Here is a 23,886-nt window from a genome sequence, read left to right on the forward strand (position 1 = left end):
TGCTCCGTCTGGCCTCCCCTCCTCCTGGCGGCACAGCAAGGCCCACAAACCGACCCCGTGGAAACCAGCTTTGTTTTTTTAAGAAAAAGAAAATAAAAAAGAAATACAACAAAGAACTGAGCGCAGCACACGGTTGAGGGCATGCGGTTTAGCACGCTCAGCTCCCCCTCACCTCCCGCCACCCCCTAGCCCCCAAAGTCTGGCTTCTGTTCCAGGGGAGGCCAGCTCGGGCACAGCGCTGGGAGCCCGCCAGCGCCTCCTACGGATGGTCCCCGCCCAAGGGGTCCGGATTCGGCCCGGCGCGGGCGCCCCGACGGCGCGCTAGGAGCACCGTCCGCAAGGCCGCGCCCCAGCCCGGCCCAGGCCACCAGCGGCCGTCACTTCTTGTTGGCCAGTTGATTCTCCAGATCCTCCAAGCGCGCTGTCAACTGGGCCAGTGAGCGGTTAAGGAAGCCTTCGGGGTTGCTGGGTCCCTTCACCTTCCCTCCAGCCCACGCCTCCGGCCCCAAAGGATATGATTCTGCGTCAGGCTCTCGAGCGCCCCCAGCGTGCGGCCCTGGAACTCCACGAGGCTCTCGCATTCGCAGAGGCTCCGCAGTTCGGTCCCAGCGCTGATGCCCTCCTCTGCAGGTAGGGCACAGAGTCAGGGGAAGGAGAAACTGCAGGAGGCCAAGCCGGCCCTGGCCCTGGCTCTCTGTTTACCTCCACTGGGCATATGGTTGAGTATGGGCTTTGGATTCAGACAGACCTCGGCTGAGTTCCAGCCACACCGCTGTCAGGTGTTGGAAGACTCATTCAACCTCTCCAAGCTCGGTTAGCTCCTCTGTTATATGGATATAATGAGAAAACTGTTCATTGGCGGTTGTGAGGGTTCAATGATTTTAGAGTGGTGTGTGTGTGTGTGTGTGTGTACACACAACTTGCAATAGAGTTTCTCAAATTGTACTACTCGTTGGAATCATCAGGGGAGCTTGTGAAAACATAGATTCTGATTCAGAATGGAGGAGGAACTGAGAATCTATATTTCTGATAAGCCCTCAAGTGATGCCAGTATTGCTGGTCCACAGGCCACACTTTGAGTGGAGAGTCCAGAGCAGTAAGCACTCTCCAATGAAACATTATGCAGTGATGGAAGTATTCCATATCTGTCCCGTTTGATGCAGTAGCCACAAGCCACATGTGGCTATTTAACGTCTGAAATGTTTCTGGTGCCACTGAAGAACTAAAGTTTTTGTTTTGTTTATTTTTAATTAAATAGACACATGTAACTACTGGCTACTTTACTGGAAAGCACAACTCCTGACACAAGTCAACACTTCAGAGTGTATTTCAACTACACCAGTGGTCCTCAACTTGGACACCTAGGAAAGTGTCACAAATGCAAATGTTCAGACTCCAACCCAGACTTACTGCACCAGAAAATCTGGAATTGGAGCTCAGCAGTTTTTTTTTACAAAACACTCCAGGGTGACTGATGTGCACTAATGCTTAGTAACCACTGATCAAACCTATCTTCCTACACAGTCTTTCAGGGGCAGAGCCTTAGAATTAAAATTTGCACCTGTTTTTCTTAATAGTATATAAAAATGGTAAATCTTACCATAGTAAGATTCACTGAAACTTTGTCATTGTGTGCCATTTTCAATTTTACAGAATATGAAGTAGTAAGCAAAATGCTTGGCACTTAGATTTCATAAAGAGTTGCTTTGGTGATTTAAAGGTTATCTTTTAATCTCAGTTCTGTATCCTTAGAAAACTGCTATATGTCCTGTTATTGATGGAACTGATCATCATGCCATAAAACTTTGCATATGGGAAAACAAGGATCAGACAAGGGGAAGGTTAATACATCTAATGGTTAAAGAAACAGCCTCAACCACAGAGCCCAGACTTAGAACTCTAGAGCTGGAGGCAACCTGAAGGTGGGGAGTGGGGTGTAAGGGACCGTAGGAGTGTAAAAGTCAGGAATGGAAGGGGAGTAAAAGAGCAGCTAATTCAGTAGCCCTGCAATATTCCGTATAATTATTAGAATTAGGAGAGAGAGAGAGAGAGAGAGAGAGAGAGAGAGAGAGAGAGAGGAGAGAGAAATGTACACACATACTCGCCAGGCTCAGCCCTGCCCTCAGAACCTGATAATCTAAAAGAAGAATCACACCTTGTGCCTGGTTAGAGTCTAAAACCCCTGTGGTGACAGCTACCTCCAAGAAATTCTGTATACCATCTGTAAGGCATGCCCACAGGGTTCACCCGGCCCCTGCTCCCCCACAGGTAGAGTGGTCCCTTTTCCCTCTGCTGAGGACTGAATGAAGCAGATGGATTACATTTATGGGCTACGCCGTCCAAGAAGTACATGTCTTTGTGTACTTAAAACATTCAGTCCTGCCGCTTGGCCAAGTCCATAAAATTGAATTCCAACAAGTTCAAGGGATACGTGTTGTAGCTCCACTTACAAATGTTAAATTTGGCGTGCCTTTGAAAGTTTTCCCAAATTATTCTGAACACTGCTAATCTGGGGGAAAGGTGACCTAGTTTAGTGCTTCTTCGGCTTTGTCTTGTTAAAGGGCCAACGGTGATTCACTGGGTCTGGAGACTGCCTAGAATTACTGCATTTCTAACAAGCCTTCAGATGCCTGTCGTGCTGCGGTGGAGGGCCACGCTTTAAGGAGCCAGGCTGTGTCTGGTGAGCCCACCCCTTGCTGTCCCTCTGGTGTGGGGAAGAGTGAGGGGAGGGAAGAAGAGGTGGAGGTGCTCACCGGGGCAGATGCTGCCTTTGAGGTTCTCCAGCAGGTGCGTCATGGTGCTGAAGTCCGGGGAGTAGGACACGTGCAGCTCCGCGGGCTCCGAAGCGATCTCGCGCAGCTCCTCCTCCACGGCCTTGCCCACGCCCACGGCGTACATGACGATGCCTACCGGACCGGCGGACTCAGGGGGCGCCCCAGGCCTCGCGCCCTCCGCNGACCCCAGAGCCTCAGAAAGCTGGAGCTCTCTACCACTGGGCTAAGTTCCAGCCCCTCCTTTTCTGAGACAGAAATGCCGCCACTTCCTAGGCTGGCCTCAAACTTGGGATCCTTCTACTTCAACCTCCTGAGTAACTAGGAGTAAATTTTTTGTTTTCTTTTCTTTTTGATAGAGTCTAAGTTGCCAGGCTGACCTTGAACTTGTGATCCTCCTGCCTCAGCCTCCAGAGAAGCTGGGATGACAGCCATGCACCTCCATGCCCAGCAAAGCTTCTTTTTAAAAGATAATAATAATCACCACAATTGCTGCCCTTTCCTGAGCATCTGCTATGTATCAGGCACAATTCTAAGCACCACACCAGTATTAATAAAAACATTATTTATTGACAGCTTACTGTGTACCAGGCACTTGGCTGATTGTGTGTGTGTGTGTGTCCTCAATACCATATGTATATTCTCAAACTTCCTGATCACCTTGAGTTTTATCCCCATTTTCTATAACCTGAGGTTCTGGAGGATAGAGTGGGATCTCCTCAGATTCCATAGCTAGCAGTCACTGAGCTGGGACTTGAAGCCAGGTCTGTCTGACCCCCAAACTCCTGCTCCTGATTGCTCTACAGTGTCGCCTACCCTGTCTATTCAGAACCAGGAACGTCACTGGCCGCTGAGGAGGTTCAACAAAGAAAACGTAATCCCAATCCATGAGGCAATCAGGCTAGAGCAGAGCAACTCAGACGTGCCATCTGCTACGTTGAGGAAGGCGGGGGCAATTCCTCCTTCCTGGGGGTTGAGGAAGGCTGCATGGAGGTGATGGCTTTTGACTTGATCTTTCTTCTGCCTTGAACCATTGTGTCTCCCCACCCCCTGGTGTGATGACCTTAACAGCTGGGGTCTTCAGAAGGCAATCAGGATTAGATGAGGTCATGAGGGTAGAGCCCTCAGAAATGGAATCAGTGTCTGATAAGAGTCTCAGGGGAGCTTCCTTCTCCTCCACCATGTGAGGGCCTAGAGAGAAAATGTTATCTACCACCCAGGAAGCAGATCCTCACCAGACACTGCATCTGCCAGCGCCTTGGTCTTGAACTTCTCAGCCTCCAGAACTATGAGAAATAAATGTTGTTTAAGCCACTGCTGTGGGGTGGATATGGTTTGTCCCACAAAGTTCAGGTACGGGAAGCTTGGCCTCCCAATATAACAATATTGGGAGGCAGTGGAACCCTGATGAGGTGTGGCTTAGTAGGAGGTAATGTGGTTACGGGGGCACCACCCTAGAAAGGGATGAATGCCCTCTCAACAGAATGAGTTAGGGTTTCAAGGGACTAGATTATCATTGACAGCAAATAGTTATAAAATAAGTCCACCCCATGTCTTTGATCTCCTCCACCTGCCCAACCAGCACTCTCATAAAAGCTCCTGACACATGATGCCATCAGTTGGAAGGCTCTCATCAGAAACCAAGCAGATGCCAGCACCATGTCTTGACTCTCCAGGACTGTCGGCTAAATAAACCTCTTTTCTTTATAAATTACCCAGCCATGGGTATTTTGTTATAGCAACACAAAGCAGATGAAGACAGCCACTCAGTCTATGGTACTTTGTTATAGCAGCCCATATGGACCAGGACAGTCTTGAAGGACTAGGAGGATGGAGTTTGCCAAGGCAGATAGAATAGTCTAGAAAGTGGGAACAGCAATGCAGAGGCATGATTGCTGAAAAGTTCTCAACACATTGAGGAAGGGGCAGGCCAGCATGACTAAAATGTCTGCATGTGGCAGGAGACAGGCTGATGGGCTTGGCTGAAGCCAGACTGTGATGACTTAAGTGGTAGTTTCAAAATTTTGACCACAACCCACAGTAAGAAAAAGAAACAATAATAATAATACTACATCATGACGCACTTCATGTAACTAAAGTTTCGTGAAACAATACTTACTCTTTCTACATGCAGGGAACTCTATTTTCCCATCCATTCTCCTTTTTAAATGCTGGTTTTAAACCACTAATTTGATTTCATCATCCACTAATGTGGTTGTACTCGCCATTTGAAAAGCTCAGGGGTAAGGTATTGCATCTTTATTCTGTAGGCACTGGCGAGCCACAGAGGGATTTTAAACCAAGGAAGAATTTGATCCAATACAGATTCCTAAGTTAACCTTGGCATCAGGAAAGAAGACTGAGGAGAAGGCTGGGAGACAGGGCGCGGGAACCCCCACCCCCAACAGGCACACCACACGTCCTTGAACCCCAGCAGACGCAAAGCAACAGTGCTCAGGACGGGCAGGGGGCAGGGGGCAGAAGCAGACCAAGCTCTCTCACACCCTTGACTCACGGAGGCAGCTCCTGCCATCCACCTGGAGTCGCTGTCCCTCTGGGCACAGGCAGCGGTAGGACAGCCCCTCGCTCACACACTGGAACTCGCAGCCGTGGTCGACACCATTGCAAAGGTCCCTGACTTAAAAGAGAGACAGACAGGATGAGTCAGGGTGCTGGCGCCAGATAAGGTCTCCTGCCCCTCCCCAAAATGCAGGACGCCCTCACCCTGACAGGTCCTCCCGTCGGGCAGCAGAACGTGGCCCTCTCTGCAGCGACACCGTGGCCCACCGAGAGTGCTGACACACTCGTGCTCACAGCTGTGGTTCCCAAAGCCGCAGTGGTCAATGGCTGAAGGGGACAAAGAAACACCAGGATGTCCTTTCTGATCAGAGCCACCAGAGGCCTCGGTCCAGGGGGCCGGTGGGTGGCAGGAGCTGGGACTTACTCACCCCTGCAGCTCCTCTGGTCCTCTTGGAGAACAAAGCCTGCTCGGCAACGACAGAAATAGGAGCCCGGGGAACTGACACAGTGGTGGTCACAGCCATGGGTCCCTTCAGCACACAGGTCTATGGCTGAGGATGAGATGGGGTCAGCTTTGGCCCAGGACCGCACTCCTCAGCCCTAGCAGCATTAACACCAGGGAGCCTGTTAAGAATACCCATGCCTGGACCCCAACCCCAAAGACCTAGACCAGTTAGTCTCAGGGGCACCCAGGCACCTATAACTTCTATACGTATTAGCCTCCTTCCTTGGTGCCAGGCAACCCTCGCTACTGGACACATCCCAGAGCCAGTGTGCCCATTACTGAGCCAGTCTTGAGAATGAGAAGCCACAGTCATAGAAGGCAGGGCCCCTGTCCTCCAGATACTACTGACTTACAGGGGAGGACAAGGCATGGCCACTTGACCTCTCTGAGCCTCCATTTCCCCCTCTGCAAAATGGGAATATAATGGAGGATGGCAATTGTTGTGTACAGTTTCCTTCTGCTAAAAGAAGGCTCTTGCCCTGTTCAGCACCTGGATGGTTTGGAGGTGTGAGGATGGCAGATTAGCGCTGGAAAGGGGGAAAGTGCCTTGAAGAAAAAGAACACAAGAGATGGTTTGGAGATCAGCAGTTCTGTGGGCTGAAGGTGCCCGTGAAAAGTCCCTGCAGTGGGCTGTCCGAGGGCTTCTAGGAATAAGGGCATCACACATTCAATTATAAACAATGGAGTTTTTCTTTCTCATTTTTGACTTTATAAGTGTAATCACATCCCTGGCAGTCATTCTTTAGTAAAATGGATATACACATAGGCGCGCGCGCACGCGCGCACACACACACACACTTGCATGCCCACAAGCCTATAAACCAAAGAAGAGGCTGATTTAAATTCATGACACAAGAACAGTATGTACAGGGTCAAAAACTGAGAAAGGACCCAAAATCTAATGAATGCAGCAGAAGAATTTGAATGTTCACAGTCCTCAAATGGGGTGTTAAAACCAGACTTTAAAAAGTTTCTAGAAACCCAGGTGGCATCTGGGTTATTGGGATCACATGATCTCCTCTTCCAAGTCACTCTGAGGTTGAGAGCTAATGTTTAGAGTCCTCCTAGCATAATGCCTCATACTAACCTAGCAGTCAGGAAATAGCAACAGTTACCATCACAAGAGTAGACCCTTGAACATGTCACAAAGAAAAACCCAATCGTGTAAGCAAGGAATCGTGTGCCAGAGGTTTTCAGAAGACAAAAAAATGAAGAACAAAGTCGTGAAAGATGTGTAGACTCAGGAGGCTGAGGCAAGAGGATTACAAGTTCAAAGCCAGCCTCAGCAACTTAGTGAGACCTTGTCTCTAACTACAAAATAAAAAGGGCTGGGGAGGTGGCTCAGTGGTTAAGCACCTCTGGATTCAATCCCTGGTTCCAATGAAGAAAAGAAGGAAGAAAGGAAGGAAAGGTTTGTGGAAGCGGAGGGGAGCAGTAAAGGCTGCCCAGGTGAGCTCCGCAGAAACAGCTGAGGTGCAGAGGCAGGAAGAGCAGCATGTGGGGGGACCCCTATCTAACTGTTAAGGACCCCAACAGTGTCTAAGTAACAGACATGGGGAGGAGACAGAAACACTTTTGGGAGGTGGAGTGGAGTGAGGTAGGAGACTGGGCTAAAAGAAGGAAAAGAGGCTACAGAAAGTAGCTTATAACTGCAGGGTCAAGATTCTTAGCCCTGGTCCCACCAGGACCTGGTGATTTCCTCTTCCCTGGGCCTCTAAGGTGAAAGAGGCCAGTTTTTACTTCCCTTCAAACTCCTTCGTTCCCACCAATTCTGGATACACAGAGCCAAAGAAGGCTCGGGAGTTGTGAGATGGCAGGCGGGGTAGTTCTCACCCGAACAGCTCTTGTTATCTGCTGCTAGCTTGTAGCCAAAGTTGCAGGCGCAGTAGAACGTTCCTGGAGCTGTGACACACTGGTGTTGGCAGATGTGTCCCCACTCAGCACACAGGTCCTTCCCTAAGGACACACAGCATTAGAATCAGCAGGAGCCAGAAGGGCAAAAGCCTCCACTGAGAGAGCTGGATGGGGTGCGGTCAGAGCAGCACCATCCTCAAGTAAGGCCTTGGGTGGGATGTGAGGGGGTCTGTCCAGGTGGGAGAGCTTAGGGAAAGAGGAGGGCTTGAGCAGCTCCTATGAACAGACACAGAGAGAGGCTCCGGACCCATGTGTCGGTAGGATAGGCAGGGCCACCCAGGGGTGAGGACGGTGCAGAGAAGCGCTTACAGTGGGCAGAACAACTCAGAATGCCCAGACCCCGCAGCGTTAGTGGAAATAGTTAAACTGAGAGGGAGGGGCCAAAACCAGGTGGGCGGGGCAGGACTGCTGCCTGGCCTTGCTCTCAGCTTTGAGGGACAGTAATTCTTGTTGAAGGCATTTGGTGTTGGAGTTTGACCCTAAGGTCATGGTGAACCACTCCCCTCAGCCGGGATGGGAAAGGACTCCCTGTGAGGGAACAAGAATCCAAACAGAACTGGAGCCTCGCTCCAGCGCCTCCCGCTCACCGCACAGCCGGCCCTGGAACTGCAGACCGAACTCCTGGATAAGGTCAAAGGACTCGACCAGGAAGACGTGCTCGTCCAGCGGGGGCGACGCCATGGCGCGCAGGGAGCCCACGTCGGCGCGCTGTACCCCCACCGCGTAAATTTCAATGCCGCGAGCGCGCGCCTGCGCCGCCACCTCGGCCACGCGGTCCTGCGGCCGCCCGTCGGTCACGATGACAGCGACGCGCGGCACGCGCTCCTTCGGCGGGCGCGCCCCTTCTGCCTCGCTGAAGGCCACATTCATGGCGTACTGGATTGCCAGCCCAGTCATGGTACCCTGCGCCAGTGGCACCAGGGCGCGGATGGCGCGCTCCATGTCCTCGCGGCGCGAGAAGGCGCCCAGCGGGAAGACGCTCTGCACTTGACTCGAATACTGGATCACGCCGACACGCGTGGCGTTGAGCCCCACGTCAAGGCTGCGGAGGAGGCCCACTAGGAACTGCCGCATTGTCTCGAACTCAAAGGGGCGCACGCTGCGGGAGCTGTCGATCACAAAGACCAAGTCCAGAGGCCCAGTATGGCACTTGGGACCTACAGTGGAGATCAGGAAGGACTTTCTTAGGTTAGCAAAGTCTTACCTCCAAAAAGACACGTCCACCCCGGGAAACCCAAGAGAAATGCTGCTATTCCGGTGCAGCACTAGCAAAGGCAGGTTAAACACCCTCCCTCGTCCAGCATTTGCTCAGAAACTGGGCTAGGAGATTGCACACATTCCCATGGACACTTCTGAGGGCTACTCTGGGAAGGCATTATCCATTAAGGAAAGGACGAGGAGGAGTGTTGAAAACTCAAATGCCAATAAGGGTCAGGCAGGCAACAAAAAATTGAATGAACTGGCTGGCTTAGGGCCGTGGACACGCGGCTTTATCCCTCCTAAACCGAGCAGCTCCACCCAAAAGTTGCCATGTGCTCACGAGGATCGAATATTATCAGGTCCTTGGATTTTTTTAAAAAAGAAATCCCAAATCAGAATTTGTGTGTGAAATCTCCTGATTTTTCCATGTTTTCAATAAGTTTTTTAAAATCAAACCCTGAATGGACAGTTCTGCATGAACCCAAAACTAAGCCATATCCCAGAGGTGAGGCCCAGAGAGGCAGGCGAAGTGTGAATCTCAAACCCAGTGAGTGTTTCCCGGCTCAGGCTTCTCCCCCCACCCCTTCCCCTCCCCTCCACTCCCCACCCCCCAGTTGGCTGCAAAAGAAGCTTCTTCTCCTCCTCCCGCTGCTGAGGGCGGGGCACCCGCTCACCTGCGGGCTGCTGCTGGGTTTCCCAGGGCTGGAGAAGGAGCAGCAACGTGGCCAGTGGCCAGCAAAGAAGGCCTCTCATATTGCTTGGGGGACAGAGAAGATGTCAGAGCCTGGAGGGAGACAGTAAATTAGAAAAGCAATAGTATTGACAGAGCTCTTATTCTGGGGAATGGATACTTGAAGGGGAGAGGAGAGGGTCATGGGTTATTTTACTAATCTCTATTTTTGTGTATGGTCCAAACGTTTCTCTCTCTCTCTCTCTCACACACACACACACACACACACACACACACACATGTCATCACACTGGGATTGCTGGGAAACACAAGAGATTCTTTGTAGAACTGTAGAAAGTTATACTTTGTAGGATAGCAGAATAATAAATAAATAGTAGCTTAAATATACAAAATTTTGAAAGAAAAAGGCCTTCCTAAATACCAGGTACAGCGTTAAATGCTTTTCACGCGCTGTAGCATGTAATCCTCTCTCCAGCTCTAACACCAAGGTTGCTGTTGACCCCACTGCACAGAGGACAAAACATAGGCATAGAGAAGTCAAGCCCTGGTACCCAAAGTCATGCGGCAAGGAAGTGGCTGCGCCAGGATAGTACCCTAGTCTGTCTGGTTCTGGGAGCCAGCCCGAGGGCTCCGTGCCTCTTTTCCCAAGAGGCGAACCTCGGCAGACAGAAACCATTCACCTCCTCGGCCCTCCCCTCCGCACACAGGAGCTTCTGTATGGCCGTCTTTGCAAACCCGAGTCCTTTCCCCTACACCGCCCAACCGCAGGTGGCGCCGGAAGGGCCGCCCCTTTCTCAGGCTCGAGTGTGGGGGTGGTGGGCAGTGATCCGGCCAAAGCCCACCACACACAACCAGGGCCTCCGTGCCTCGGTTCCCCGCCTGCTCTCAGGAGAGGCCGCCAGGGGGCGTCGGGCCTGACTGCGGCGGTCTAGTGGCCGTGGGAAGCCCACATCTGCCCAGCAGGTGTCCCTGCCCAGAGCAAACAGCCGGCCAGGAGCCCGAGCCTTGGAGATAAGACCTGCCTGGAATATATCCCGCACGAGGCTCAGGGAGCAGAGTTGTGCAGAGTTCCGGGGACGGTGGCACTGGACGTGCCCAAGGGCAGCGAGAGATCAGCCCGGGCCTTGCAGAGTGGCCATGGACCCTATGGGGGCAGCAGGTGAGCCCTCGCCCTCCAGTGGCCCCCGACGACATCCCTTGAGAATAACGGAAGGACCCCCCACCCCCTTGAACCCATGGAAAAATTGAGTCCCAGGAAGACAGCCCGCTGAGCTGCAAGGCAGGACTAGAATCCAGGGATCCTGGCTCCCGGCTGGCTCCTAAGCTGCCTAGCTCCCCGAGGCCTAGGAGTCATTACACCTCTTTCCGTTCCTTTCTCTATCCCACCCCTGCGCCCCAAGTTGAGACTGCAGTAGCCATTTTTCTGTTGCTGTTTCTTGGCAGAGAGGGCCACCCCCCTAATCCAACTCCCCACCCCCCAATTCCATGAATGGGCCTATTCTGAGCAAGGCCAGGGCCTGAGGATCGCTCCAGAAGGCTTTCCCGCCTGGGATTCTTCTCCCCCTTCGCCTTCCAGGCCTAGTGGAGGAACAACAATCTCTCTGGCAGGGCCCACCGTGACAGGGTGACTAAGCTAAATGTGCCCCTTGGATCTGCAGCTGCTGGTGGAGATGAGAGGGTGGGGAGTGCCTTCTCTTGCTTGGGTCACAGCAGAGGATAGGATCCCTGGGTGGCATGTGGGTAAAAGCGGGAGGGCCCTTTGCCATTCTCCAACCCTTCCTACCTGCCTCTGGAGCCCCAAATCCTGATGAGGGTCCCCTTATCCTACTCTTGACCTGAGCCAACATACACTTGGCTCTGCCTCAACCCCAGGAATCCTAGAAAGTCCAAATAGGGACTGTGGAGAAGCCCATCACTCACCCAGCCCCCTACCCCCAGCCTACAGAAAGAACTAAGCCCAGAGAGGACCATGGGGGTCTTCACCCAATGTCACAGAAACGTGGTCACCTGGATGACACTAGAGCCCAGGACTCCTCTGAAGAGTTAATCCTTGGTTAAAGGGAAAGTTTGGCTGATGCACTTAGATTGGGGAAAGTGGACTTGCAAGGGAGGAAGGTCTGTGCAAACTCTTTCAGGGTCCCAAGATTGAACACCTCGGTGCCTGGGCCTGGAGGTGGAAGATTAGGGAAAGGGTGCTCCCCTTTTGTCGGCTTTTCTCGTGGAGACTGGATTTGGAAAGGACCCTACCGAAGAGGGAAAGGTCACTGCAGGTCAGATTTAGGCACCGTGGCGGTGCCTCCTGGGTTAATTGCGGTCTCGGGGTCGGGCTCGACACCCGCTCCCCTGCAGAACCCTCAGTGCCCCCGGGCCCTCTGACTCACCTGAGCCTGCCGGACAGCTCGGAGGCGCGGCCGCAGATCGGAGCCGACGGGCGGAGCCTCGCGGGCAGTTGGACCAGGTAACGACGTGGGCAGCGCGCCCTAGGTGGGACTGCCAGGCAGCTGGAGCGAGCAGAGGCGGCGGCCGCATTTAACCCAAGGCTGGCGGGTGGGGAGGGGGAGCGCGGGTTGCGACCCTCCCACTGGCAGGGAGCGATCCCCCCTTCCCCTGACGACTGGGGCGGGGCAAGCGCAGCGTCCCCTGTCCCTGCCGGGTTGGAGCTGCAGGCGCGAGCTGCCGGGCCGGAATTCCGCTGCAGCTGGAGACGGGCGGCGACACTCGCAGCAGGAATGCGCTGGAAGCCTACGAGGCACTTCCCCGAGGAGAGCCCCAAGAGGCGGAGCGGTCCTGGCTTTGGCCGCCCGACTGCCTGGCCCTCCGTCCGAGGGCCCGCCCGACTCTTGCCCTCCGTTGTCCCTTCCAGGAGTGAGGAAAGGCCTTGACTCGGGTCCCACCAAGAGGGTAAAAGGCCCAAACGCACATCTTCAGGGATAGTGGCTCTCTGGGCCCCAGCTTGCTAGTTCTCAAATTCTCTCCCACCAGAGACTCCTTTACATGCGCCCTGCAATGGGGCAGGTTTTGGGTGCACCCACCCTCACCCATTCAAACCCCCATGCTGCGAAGCCACCAGAAACCCCTGGCTCTGACCTGGCTTATCCTGCAGCGCCAGTGTAATCGACTTTGATTCCCTGTAATCAAAGAAAGGAAAGCCCACATGGCATTAGGCCCCTTCTCATGGGAGAAAGAGTGGAATGTTGATTTGGGCATAGAAGATCTCAGCTGGCCCCCATCCCGGGACAGAGTTGGGGGTGCTTTTCATGTTTGTGGAGTCTGCTGGCAGGAGGTGAGAGAGCAGCACTCTGGGCCCAGTTCCAGTATTTCCCTTTGGCATTCTCTTGGGATGGGGAGGCTTAACGACCAGTCCCACATACCCCATCTCAAGGCCAGCATAAGTGGGGCCTTTGTGTCACAGCTGTGTCTCTCTGAGGCCCCAGAATGCCAAGGGGCAGGCAGGAAGCCAGACTCATAGAGTGGAACCTGGGTGGTCCCAGTGGGCCCCATGCATGCTTCATTGAGTATCTCAAAGTCCAAAAAGTTAGCCCACAACTTGCATCCAAGTCCTCTCCTTGGCCTAACACTCCCCCCCAACACCTTGATCCCTAGGAAGCAGAATGTATAGTAGCCCCATCCCAATCCCACCCCTGCCCTGCTTCATTTTACTCAACCGGAGTGGTGGGCTATGTGCCACCCACCCGTGACTCTCCCTGCTGTGGGCCTGTCCCACTCCTAGGTCCTCCCCGGAGTGCACCACCATCCTGAGGGAAGGCGTGTGCAGGTGTCTGCAGCAAGGATGCGAACAGACAGTGCGGATCCTACATGCCAAGGTGGCCCAGAAATCATACGGAAATGAGAAGCGGTAAGTGCCTCAGTGGCCCTCCCAGCTCCCTGTGGCTATCAGCCCCATGCACCCTTCTGCCCTCCTGCCAGGGGACTTAGGGCTGAGACCTCAGCTATTGACTGATCAGGGGACCTGTCCCTCCGCCAGCATGCCCCCGACTTTGGTCTATAGCAGAACCTCGTGACTCTCCCATCTGCACTCTCTCACTCCACTCTTCATCCATTCAGCCACTTTTGGAGTGCCTGTCATGTGCCAGACTCTGCTGGGCACTGGGCACACAGTGGAACAAGACACAGTCCCTGCTTCATGGTATTTTCCTTCTAATGTGAAGAGACAAACTATAACCTCCCCACAAGTCAGCAAATAAGATATTTCCAGATCATGGGGAAAGTGAAAAGGAAAATAAAACAAAGTAATGTCACAGAAATTGAATCGAGGGTACTTTAGCTTGGAAGATGGAGGAGGAGACTCGAATGTTACGATGGAACCAGCCATGAGGAAATCCAAGGGAAGAATGTTCCAACTACAAAGAACAAAATAATGCAAAGACCCTATGGCTGTACCAACTACCACAAAAGAAGGCAGAATGGCTGGAGGTAGAGGAAGAGGGGGGGAGTTATAGGAAAGAGTTGGAGAGGTAAGCAGGGGCCAGATCATGTGAGGACTTGGCATTTTAAGCCACTGGCGGATTTCAAGAAGAGGAGTAACATGATTTGACTCATGTTTTTTTAAAAAAGCACTCTGTCTGCTGTATGAAAAATAAGTTGAAGGGTGCAGGAGGACAGCAGAGAGGCTGGCTGGAAGGCAGATGCGTGGTGCAGGCAGAGCAGGGGTGGGAGGTGGTAAGAAGCCCGTGGATTCCGGAGGTTTTGAAGGTGGAGTGGGGGTACTTGCAGATGGATTGGGTAAGGGGTGTAAATAAAAGAAAGTTCCGACCTTAATGGGGTTCAAGGAATGGAGGAGCCTAGGGGAGAAAGGGAGGTGGAATCAAGGGCTGGGTGGGATGGTGATGCTTACCAGACAGGCAAGCGGAGATACGAACCCGGCACTCTCCTGTCTCCGTAGGTTCTTCTGCCCCCCGCCCTGTGTCTACCTCACGGGTCCCGGCTGGAGGGTGAAGCCAGTGCAGGGTCAAGGTGAGGGCGCCCTCCGGGGACGCGGGTTGCTCGTCTCTGCAGGGAGGACTGCGCTCTGCGCCTGGGAACGGGACGGTTCGCCGGCGCAGCCTCGCTGCGCCCTCTGGCGGTGAAAGCTAAGGTTGCCGGGCGCCTGAGTCGGGATCCTGAGGCCTTTTAGAGCCGGTTCGCGTCCCTGTCCAGCCCACCAGGCGGGGGAGACCGGGCCTACAGTCTGTGGTTACATGGGACTGGACGGCGCGTCGGGCAGCGCGGCCGAGACGCAGAAGCTGAATTTCGAGGAGCAGCCGGACTCCAGGGTGAGAGTGCACAGGAGGGAGCCCGGTTCCTGCTCCGAGCCCCTGAGCCTCCTTCCTAACCAAGAGATAGGTCGGGAGGTCTGGAGGTCGGGAGGTCAGAGGCCGAGCTCCTGGAGCCTCTTGTCACCTCCGATGGGCCGGACGTCAGATAAGGGGGGGGGGGGCTGTGTTGGAGGGCTGGGATGTGACGGTCCCATGCCTCGAGCCTGTAGGAATTCGGTTGTGCCAAGACCCTGTACATCTCCGACGCCGACAAGAGGAAGCACTTCCGGCTGGTGCTGCGGCTGGTGCTGCGAGGGGGCCGCGAGCTGGGCACCTTCCACAGTCGCCTCATCAAGGTCATCTCCAAGCCGTCGCAAAAGAAGCAGTCGCTGAAAAACACCGACCGTGAGCCGAGGAGGGGCCCGACGGCGAGGCAGGGCGGGAGGTGCCACCAAGTCAAGAGCCGCTGAATTGGGAGAGGGACGTGATGGGGGGCGTGGGGCGAGATGTAGGTGTGGGATCCGAGTGACCAGGGCGGAGTCCAGGCGAGAGGGGGTCTGGTCTGGATGAGTGGGTGCCGCTTAGGCCTGGAGATGTAGGGAGCAAAGGCTGAGGAAAGGGGACGCATAAGCTTTGGGAGTGGGATGAGAGCGGTGCTCAGAACAGACAAAACCCATTGTGGCTGGCAATCTAGGGACAGATTCAAAGTGAGATAGGAAGGTTTGTGGTGTACTCAGTGCTTACCTGTGCTAGGCCCCTCAGTTCCCAGCACTGGGAGCCAGGGGGATGGCAATAAAGTGACAGAGAAAATTCAGTTAACAGTATTTGTGGAGCAGGGTGTGGCGTGTGCCTATAATCCCAATTACTCAGGAGGCTGAGGCAGGAGGGTGGTTTGAGTCCAGGAGTTAGAGACTAGCCTAGGCAACATAGTGGAGACCCTATCTTAAAAAATAAGTATGGAGTGCCTGCTGTTTGCCTGACTTTGTGCTGAGTAGTGCTGGATAGTATATAATAAGACAGGTGTCTTTTTCTAGAGGAAAGATAGCCTTGCAGGGGAGACACGCACCGTGGATTACAGAGGCAATCTGAGGTACATACTGTCCTGATGTCAAGTGGCAAATCCCAGGCAGGAGCTCTAAGAAAAGGCTGGGAGGGGCGTGTCTGAATAACCATGACTCCCTACTCCCATGGCTGGGAGGGAAGGGAGTGAGAGGGGCTTTCTGAGCTAGTGACTACTGACATCACCCTGTCTGATGCTCACTGTGTCCCTGTGAAGTAGTTCCTATCATTGTTCCTATATGGAAAATGAAGAACATTGGGTTTGGAATATTTACCCATTCACTTAAGAAATAGTTGGAGCTGGGTGCTGTGGCACATATTGGTAACCCAGCTACTCAGGAGGATTGCAAGTTTGAGGCCAGCCTGGGAAACAATGTGAGACCTTGTCTCAAAACAAAACAAAAATGTGCTGGGGGGTTTACTTCAGGGGTACAGTGCTGACCTAGCCTGCATGAGGTCTTGGGTTCAATCCCCAGCACCAGAAAACATCAGCACAACAAAGCCTGCAGAATGCCCAGATCCAGGCAGTGTTCTGGCAGGCGCTTGGCATCATGGGAGAGCCAGGGAGGGTGGTGGCACAGTGTGATGGTTGACAGTGCAGCAGATTCCAGCCAGGCATGGTGACGCCTGCCTGTAATCCCAGTGGCTGGGGAGGCTGAGGCAGGAGGATCTTGAGTTCAAAGCCAACCTCAGAAATTTAGTGAGGTGCCAAGCAACTCAGTGAAACCCTGTCTCTAAATAAAATACAAAAAAGGGCTGGGGGTGTGGCTCGGTGGTTAAGTTCCCCTGGGTTCCATCCCCAGTACCAAAAATAAATAAATAAATAAAGATCCCAAAGCGTGCAGATTCCAGGGCTCAGCAGCCTGGGTTTCCAACAAGCTGTCGTACAGCTTGTGAGCTACATGATCTTTAGCAGGTTGCTGCCTGTAGCAGGGCTAGTGGTATCTACCTCAGAAAGTCGTTAAGAGAATCAAATGAGCTAATACATGTTAAAACATTTGGAAAAGTACTGGCTCACAATAAACACTGCCTCTTATTCTGAGGAGGGCTTGGACAAAGTATAAACGGAGCACCTGCAGTCTGTCCAGCACTGTAAGAAGAAACTGGCCAAGGACCCACCTGTGCCTTCTCTCCAGATGGTCAAAGTCCAACAGGAAAGTAAAGCTTGGCTCTGAGTATGTGTGATAGGCTGGAAGAGAGAAATGTCAAGCCCCAGAAGCTTCGTGCCCCTGTTTCACACCACGTGGTCTTTGCCTCTGTGTAACTCCACCTGCTTCACGCTCCCTGGCTACAAGTGTAACCTCCTCCAAGAAGATCCATAACTCAGCCCTCGTCACATCATATTGCCATTGTATAATTATGACCTTGAGATGGTGAACTCTTCCAAAGCAAAGCCAGGACTAGTTGACATGTTGGTACCCAGTACCCAGCACAGTGCCTGCCACAAAGTAGGCCCTGAGTGACTTGATGAGATGCCCAGGGAGCACAAGGGAGAGGACAAAGGCCAGAGGCTGGACTGCAGCAAGCCCTAGATAAATAGCTGTGAAATATGAATGCAGTGTGTCCAGGCCAGGGGCTGGGTGCTGCGGCACATACCGGTAACCCAGGGCAAAGGATGGCACAGGGACAAGGGACAGGAGATTGAGTGGCAAGTCCAAGGAACCAGGGCACTGATTCTACCTCCCTTCACAGTGTGCATATCCTCAGGCTCAAAGGTCTCCCTCTTCAACCGCCTGCGTTCCCAGACGGTGTCCACGCGCTACCTCTCTGTGGAGGATGGGGCCTTTGTGGCCAGTGCAAGACAGTGGGCTGCCTTCACGCTCCACCTGGGTAATTATGTCAGCAGGCCCAGGGCCAGGCCCTCCATGTGCATTCACTTGTTCAACCTTCACCCCAACCCCTCAAGGAAAGTAAACCTGGCCCTGTGTATCCCATCTTGGAAATAAAAAGGCTTGCCGGGGTCCCGGTGAGTCAGTGACTGATCCAAGCTATTCTGATTCCAATGTCCATGCCCAAGTGTCTGCCCCAGGAGCAGACATTTATAATGATGGCCACATGTGACCTCCCCAGGAGTAGAACCTTCATTTTAGCAGCTTCCCTGAGAGACCAGCAAGGCCCAGTGTGATGTGAGATGGGGTCAGGGGTGAAAAAGGCAGGGTTTGGAGCACAAGCTTGGGGCCCCTGAAACCCTTCTTCCTTCCTTCCTTTCACCCCCAGCTGATGAGCACTCCACGCAAGGGGACTTCCCACCTCGAGAGGGCTACGTCCGCTATGGCTCCCTGGTGCAGCTTGTCTGCACAGTCACCGGCATCACGCTACCTCCTATGGTATGAGGAAGGAGGGTGTACCTGAAGGGGTCCCCAGATTCATGGAGAGGAAGTGCCCACATGGGCAGGGTGGGGGTGGTGAGACCCCAAGGATGAAGGCACCTATTCTCACTCTGGAAACAGTGGGTGGTTGGTGAGTATCTGCCAATGACACCATGGCAATCACGGGAGCAGAAACTGGCTGGGACGACAGCCTCTGGTCACCTGGACACCTTGCTACCACTCTCCCTACCACCCGTGTGTTGCAGATCATCCGCAAAGTAGCCAAACAGTGTGCTCTCCTCGACGTAGATGAGCCTATCTCTCAACTGCACAAGTGTGCCTTCCAGTTTCCAGGTGGCCCTCCAGAAGGGGGTGGCACCTACTTATGCCTTGCCACAGAGAAGGTGGTGCAATTCCAGGTGAGCAGAGAATACCACAGAGCATCAAAAGGGAGAATGTGGGGAGGTGATATAAAGTATCATCACCGCGGATGCTGCTTACTGAAGGCCTGCCATGGGAGGTCAGAATTGTAGACTATCAGGACAGAATCATAGAATGTAGAAAAATAATAGTTACTGTTATTAGCAATGCTCCTTCCCTAAGAATATTAAGATCATAGTGATAGGATATAAAATTATAGAACATAAATAAAAATCATAATTGATAATAGTATTAATTATTGTTGAGTAAAATCTATTAGAATCACAGAATGTTAAGAGAGAATTGCAAGGTGTGGAATATAATAATTACTATTCAGCAATATTATTCCCAAAAGAATATCATCATAGATTATTGGGAGATACAATCATAATTTGTAGAGAATAACTATTATTATTATTATTGAACAATATTCCTTTCCAATTAATATTTAAGTCGTCATAGTTTGTTAGGGTATAAAATTGAATAATGTTTAAAAAATGAAATTATAGGCTGGGCTTGGTGGTACACACTTGTAATCCCAGCCACTTGCGAGGCTGAGACAGAAGGATCCCAAGTTTGAAGTCAGCCTGGGCGATTTAGCCAGACCCTGTCTCAAAGAAAAAACAAAGAGGGCTGGGGATGTGGCTCCGTGGTAGTGTTCCTGGGTTCAATCCCCAGTACCAAAATAGATAAATAAGCTAATTAATTAGACTAAGATTATAGAATCCCACGAAAATAAGGCCATTAGAGACCAGCGGGTGCAGTGAACTTATTTAACTCTAAGTGAGAGGACTCCAGGGCATCCTCCAGGGCGTGTAGACCTGTTGGACCTGGCGGGGCCCAGGCCCTATGTTGGCTCCTGGTGAGGGTGGCCACCATCGACAGAAGCTTCCGCCACACCCTCGGGTCTCCTCCCAGGCCTCTCCGTGCCCCAAGGAGGCCAACAGGGCGCTGCTCAACGACAGCTCTTGCTGGACGATCATCGGCACCGAGTCGGTGGAGTTCTCCTTCAGCACCAGCCTGGCGTGTCCGCGGGAGCCGGTCACTCCGGTGCCGCTCATCAGCACCCTGGAGGTGGCCTGGCACTGGGGGCGCCGTGGGGGAGCTGGTGAGGGGGGGCAGCGACTTCCGTCCCCTTCCTCATCCCACCTGTGGCGCTCTACCCCAGCTCAGCGGCGGGGGTGACGTGGCCACGCTGGAGCTGCATGGAGAGAACTTCCACGCGGGGCTCAAGGTGTGGTTCGGGGACGTGGAGTCAGAAACCATGTACAGGTGCGGGGCGGGCAGGCGGCCCCCGGGCTCGAGGGAGCAGGGACGGGAGCGCACGGGCCATCAAAGTCCCTGTAGTCCTGACCCTTTGGCCCACCCCAGGAGCCCGAGGTCCCTGGTGTGCGTGGTGCCCGACGTGGCCGCCTTCGGCAGCGACTGGCGCTGGCTGCGCACTCCCATCACGGTGCCCGTGAGCCTGGTGCGCGCCGACGGGCTGCTCTACCCCAGCGCCTTCACCTTCACCTACACCCCGGAGTACAGCGCCAGGCCCGGCTCTGCCGGCGCCGCGGAACCTGCAACGGACGCCGACGCGCTCCTGGAGAGCATCCACCACGAGTTCACGCGCACCAACTTCCACCTCTTCATCCAGACGTAGGCGAGGTGGGGCACGGCTGCCGCCGCCGAGGCCTGTGCCCGCGACTGCTCCAGCTGTCAAGTCCTGCTCCCTGGCCCCTAGGCTGTGAAAGGGCAAGAAAGCTGGCCAGGGAACCTCAGTCTTAAGTGTCACTTGCTTGTCCTTCGGCATGTAGGAAGACACGACCTGAGTGATGCTGTCCATATTCAGTGTGCGTGTTTCTCCCGATCTTTATTTCTTCTTCCTGCCTCTGAATCACTCTGTCTCTATCATTTATCTCTGTCTATTTATCTATCTCTGCCTCAGTAACTTTGTCTGGTCCCTGTCCCCTCTGTCCAAGTCTCTCCTTTCTCTCACAATTTCACACGCTGGGTGGAGGGATCCGAGCCAAGCCTGGGTCATTTGCCCTCCAGGCATCTGTGTCCCGACTTGAAGAGAAAACACATAATTTCGCAAACCCTGCCATGAGGCGAGTCTTCTGAATCGCAGCCAGCATGCCCTGGAGCACTGGTTTTGCTCAGAGTACCAGATCTGATCGGCAGCGCCAAGTCCCAGAGAACTCAAGGTCGCATGTGAACACTGGATCCACTGGGAGCACTGGTCCTGTTATGGGGCACCAGAATATGCCACTCCCTGTACTCCCCCAGGGCTGGAGCCACCTCTGTACCCTTGCCTGTGTTTGCTCTCTGGCCCACAGCTGTGGTGGCCGAGCAGTGCCCGGGGCAGCAGGCCGGCTTTGCCATCTTAACCACCTCCCCAGTTGTTTCTCCCACAGGCCCAATAGGATGCAGCCCCGAGGATCAGGGATTCCTCTGCTGTTCTAGAATCAGTCTCTGTCCAGAGCAGATTCTGTGGTGCAGAGAGCCTGCCATTTTGATCTTTTTCTAGAGGTAACTGGCATCCCTGAGCCCATGTCACTGCCCTGGGAGGCCACCTATCAGCTCCAGTGACTAATTACAGCTACATCCACATCTCAGGCAAGAATGTACCCCAGGCACAGAGACAAACACGGGAGCCCTTCAGATAACCAGACAGAGCCCTTGGGATAAGTGGGCAATAACACAGCCCAAAGAGGGCACAATCCATTCCTGACCAGGCTGCCCACATTCTTCTCAGGGAAGGAAAAATTAACAAACGTCAGGCAGGACCCTGGCTTAGGCTATGGGTGCCAAGGACATGGGTGGTGCCAGTTACCTGTACCAGCCCTGGTGGTCTAACAGGGACACCTGGTCTGAAATGGGCTCAGCACCCAAACCCAGGAGCCCTTCCTTGACCTCTGAGGAAAAGCTCATTTCTTATAAAACCCCTCCCCCCGCATGTGGAAGTTCCCAAAAGACTCTATGGGAAATCCCTTTATGAGCAAATCTCTATTAGGTTTGCTTTTTAGACTCACTGGAGTCCTGAGTAATTCTGTGATCCACCATCAGCAAACCCACTGTGAGGGGCAAGGGAGAATCTTGCTCATATCCCATGTGGCCCCTGAAGCTGAATCCTAGCTGAGGAACACAGGATGCACTGGGTCAAAAAGAAAGTCTCCAAAATGAGTGCCTGCCTTGAAGGGTTTATACTGCATCTCATGGTGGTGTTGAAGCCGGAAGGAAGCTAAGAGGGCTTTTGTAGCACACCCCGTGGGGAGCGAGGCTCAAGGGCCCATTCATCCCGGCCCTCAAGGGCTTCCTCTGCCACTCCTCAAGAAAGGAGCCTTGGGAGTCAAGAACCTCGGTGGGCCTGCAAGCCCAGGCCTGGCCACGCAGCAGTGTCCTCCGCTTCTGTCTTCTCAGGGGATCCTACAAGCCTTGATCCCACCTGTAAGTCTGTGACCCCCAAAGCTCCGTCCCTGGCCTGGGCCCTCCTGGAGCACTTCCTTACACCTGGGCCTCCATCATCTAACAGCCGATTTTCTTTCCTCTCCACCTCCTCTGCAGCACCAGACTTTCTATCTCCTTCCCCCAGCACACTCTGTCACCAAGGCCCGAGGACTCTGCTTCTCCTTCCTCACCAAAATAGCCTTTCTCCCTTGTTTTCCCTCCGCTACTGCCCTGCCTTCCAGAGCCAGGTCAGATGTCACCTCCTCCAAAAATTCCTCAACTACTTGAGGTAGAGTACCAACTCCATAATTTGTGGGGCCTAAAAAAAAAAAAAAGATGAAAATACTTGCCTCCTAGTTCAAATAACTTTAAGACGGAGACAGGAAATGATGAAATCAAGCACAGAGCTCTTCTAAGCACAGGTCACACTCCAGCAAAAGCCTGGCCCCAGGCTTGTATTCCATCCCTTTGCCTCTTGACCTCAGGTCAAAGGGCTTTATGTACCTGGATTGTGAGCTTCATGTTCAAGTAACTTTCATCTCTGCGTGTTCTGATGTCCAAGGCACATCACAATGCCTCCTACAGTGAATTGGTATTCAACAAGTAAATATATTGCATTGCATGGCAGATGATTTGGATATTGCAAGTGCAAAATAAAACCACAAGGTGGCACTGTTCCCCTCCCTACCATGGAGTTTTCATTTAGAGTAGTGAAAAACTGTTGGGAGTCAAAGATGACCTAAAAATTTTCTATTGTTGGGATTTTTTGGTGTGTGTGTGTGGGGGGCTATATGCACAATTCTGCATACTTCTAATGAATTTCCAAATACTCTACAACCCGTTTATCCGCCGGAGGCCTGTAATCCTAGCAGCTCCAGAGGCTAAGGACAGGAGAATTGGGAGTTCAAAGACAATCCTAGCAACTCAACAAGGCCCTAAACAACTCAGCAAGATCCTGTCTCTAAATAAAATATTAAAAGGGCTAGGGACGTGGCTCAGTGGGTAAAAAGTGAGTACCAAAGAGGAAAAATTATGGATTAATTCAGTCCATTTCACATTAGAATCAGCTACAAAGCTATAAAAATTAGCTCTCTAAGCCACACCACAGATCAACCTTGGGGGTGGGGGATGGACGTCTGTGTTGTTGGCACACTTTTCTGTGTGGTTTGAGTGAGCAGCTCAAACTGAGAATCATTGCTCTAGCCCACATTTCCTCCTCATCTTGTAGATGGGGAAACTGAGCCTCCAAGGAAAGCCAGGTCACAGCAGGTGGATGACGGAGTCTGCTGTTGATTGGAACCCTGCAACCCTGACTCTGAGGTCTTCTTAATTCTCATTCTTGCATGTGGCAAAATGTAGGTGGAGAGTGTGTGGAGCAGAGTGTGGGTGTGGGGGCGTGGGTTATGAAAGGATGGGGCACATAGTGAGGATAAAGCCAAAATGTCTGTCCCCAAACCTTCCCGATTGCCATCTCTCAAGCTGCTGAAATCCCACCATTAGCAGACTAGTCTCAGCTGGGCGCAGTGGAACACACCTGTAATCCCAGTGGCTCAGGAGGATCAGGAGTTCAAAGCCAGCCTCAGGCACTTAGCAAGTCACTTAGTAACTCAGCAAGACCCTGTCTCTAAATAAAATATAAAAAGGGGCTGGAGATGTGGCTCAGTAGTTAAGCTCCCCTGGGTTCAATCCCATACCAAAAAAAAAAAAAAAAAAAAAAAAAAAAAAAAACTCTAAAGACTAGACACTCTTTGTGGTTTGTAGCTTTCTTTTGTTTGTTAATTGGGTTCTCTGCAAAGAGAACTACAGTGTG

The 23,886-nt window shown here is 52.8% G+C and overlaps 2 protein-coding genes across 6 annotated transcripts; one reads left to right on the forward strand and one right to left on the reverse strand.

Annotated features, from left to right (window-relative positions):
- Positions 1-54: 54 nt before the first annotated feature.
- Positions 55-12,320, reverse strand: Matn4 (matrilin 4). The gene is made up of 10 exons (XM_048811927.1): positions 11,983-12,320; positions 9,585-9,694; positions 8,298-8,867; positions 7,630-7,752; positions 5,720-5,842; positions 5,496-5,618; positions 5,276-5,409; positions 2,754-2,997; positions 517-624; positions 55-436 (listed from the first exon to the last, which is right to left on the reverse strand). Exons 2-10 carry the CDS (start codon positions 9,661-9,663, stop codon positions 378-380), a joined length of 1,563 nt encoding a protein of 520 aa, XP_048667884.1. The 5' UTR covers positions 9,664-9,694; positions 11,983-12,320; the 3' UTR covers positions 55-377.
- Rbpjl (recombination signal binding protein for immunoglobulin kappa J region like) lies at positions 10,629-22,753 on the forward strand. 5 transcript variants are annotated; one of them, XM_048810730.1, is made up of 12 exons: positions 10,629-10,760; positions 11,951-12,059; positions 13,332-13,457; positions 14,505-14,575; positions 14,759-14,874; positions 15,087-15,261; positions 17,608-17,745; positions 18,133-18,242; positions 18,491-18,643; positions 19,563-19,718; positions 19,813-19,923; positions 20,016-22,753. In XM_048810730.1, exons 1-12 carry the CDS (start codon positions 10,739-10,741, stop codon positions 20,412-20,414), a joined length of 1,686 nt encoding a protein of 561 aa, XP_048666687.1. In that variant the 5' UTR covers positions 10,629-10,738; the 3' UTR covers positions 20,415-22,753. The 5 variants fall into 5 exon arrangements, with proteins under 5 accessions (XP_048666687.1, XP_048666684.1, XP_048666683.1 ...); XM_048810727.1 differs by having other exon boundaries at positions 19,813-19,916; XM_048810726.1 differs by having other exon boundaries at positions 19,813-19,878.
- Positions 22,754-23,886: the final 1,133 nt, after the last annotated feature.

Source organism: Marmota marmota, unplaced genomic scaffold, assembly GCF_001458135.2.
Source record: "Marmota marmota marmota unplaced genomic scaffold, marMar, whole genome shotgun sequence".
In the NCBI taxonomy this organism is placed as follows: Eukaryota; Metazoa; Chordata; class Mammalia; order Rodentia; family Sciuridae; genus Marmota; species Marmota marmota.

What these genes read in the sequence shown, in the direction of transcription:
- Rbpjl (XM_048810730.1), top strand. Translation starts at nt 10,739, where the DNA reads ATGGACCCTATGGGGGCAGCAG. An exon ending in AGGAGCAGCCGGACTCCAGG is followed by an intron (nt 14,875 to 15,086) that starts GTGAGAGTGCAC and finishes TCGAGCCTGTAG; the next exon opens with GAATTCGGTTGTGCCAAGAC. An exon ending in GCATCACGCTACCTCCTATG is followed by an intron (nt 18,243 to 18,490) that starts GTATGAGGAAGG and finishes CGTGTGTTGCAG; the next exon opens with ATCATCCGCAAAGTAGCCAA.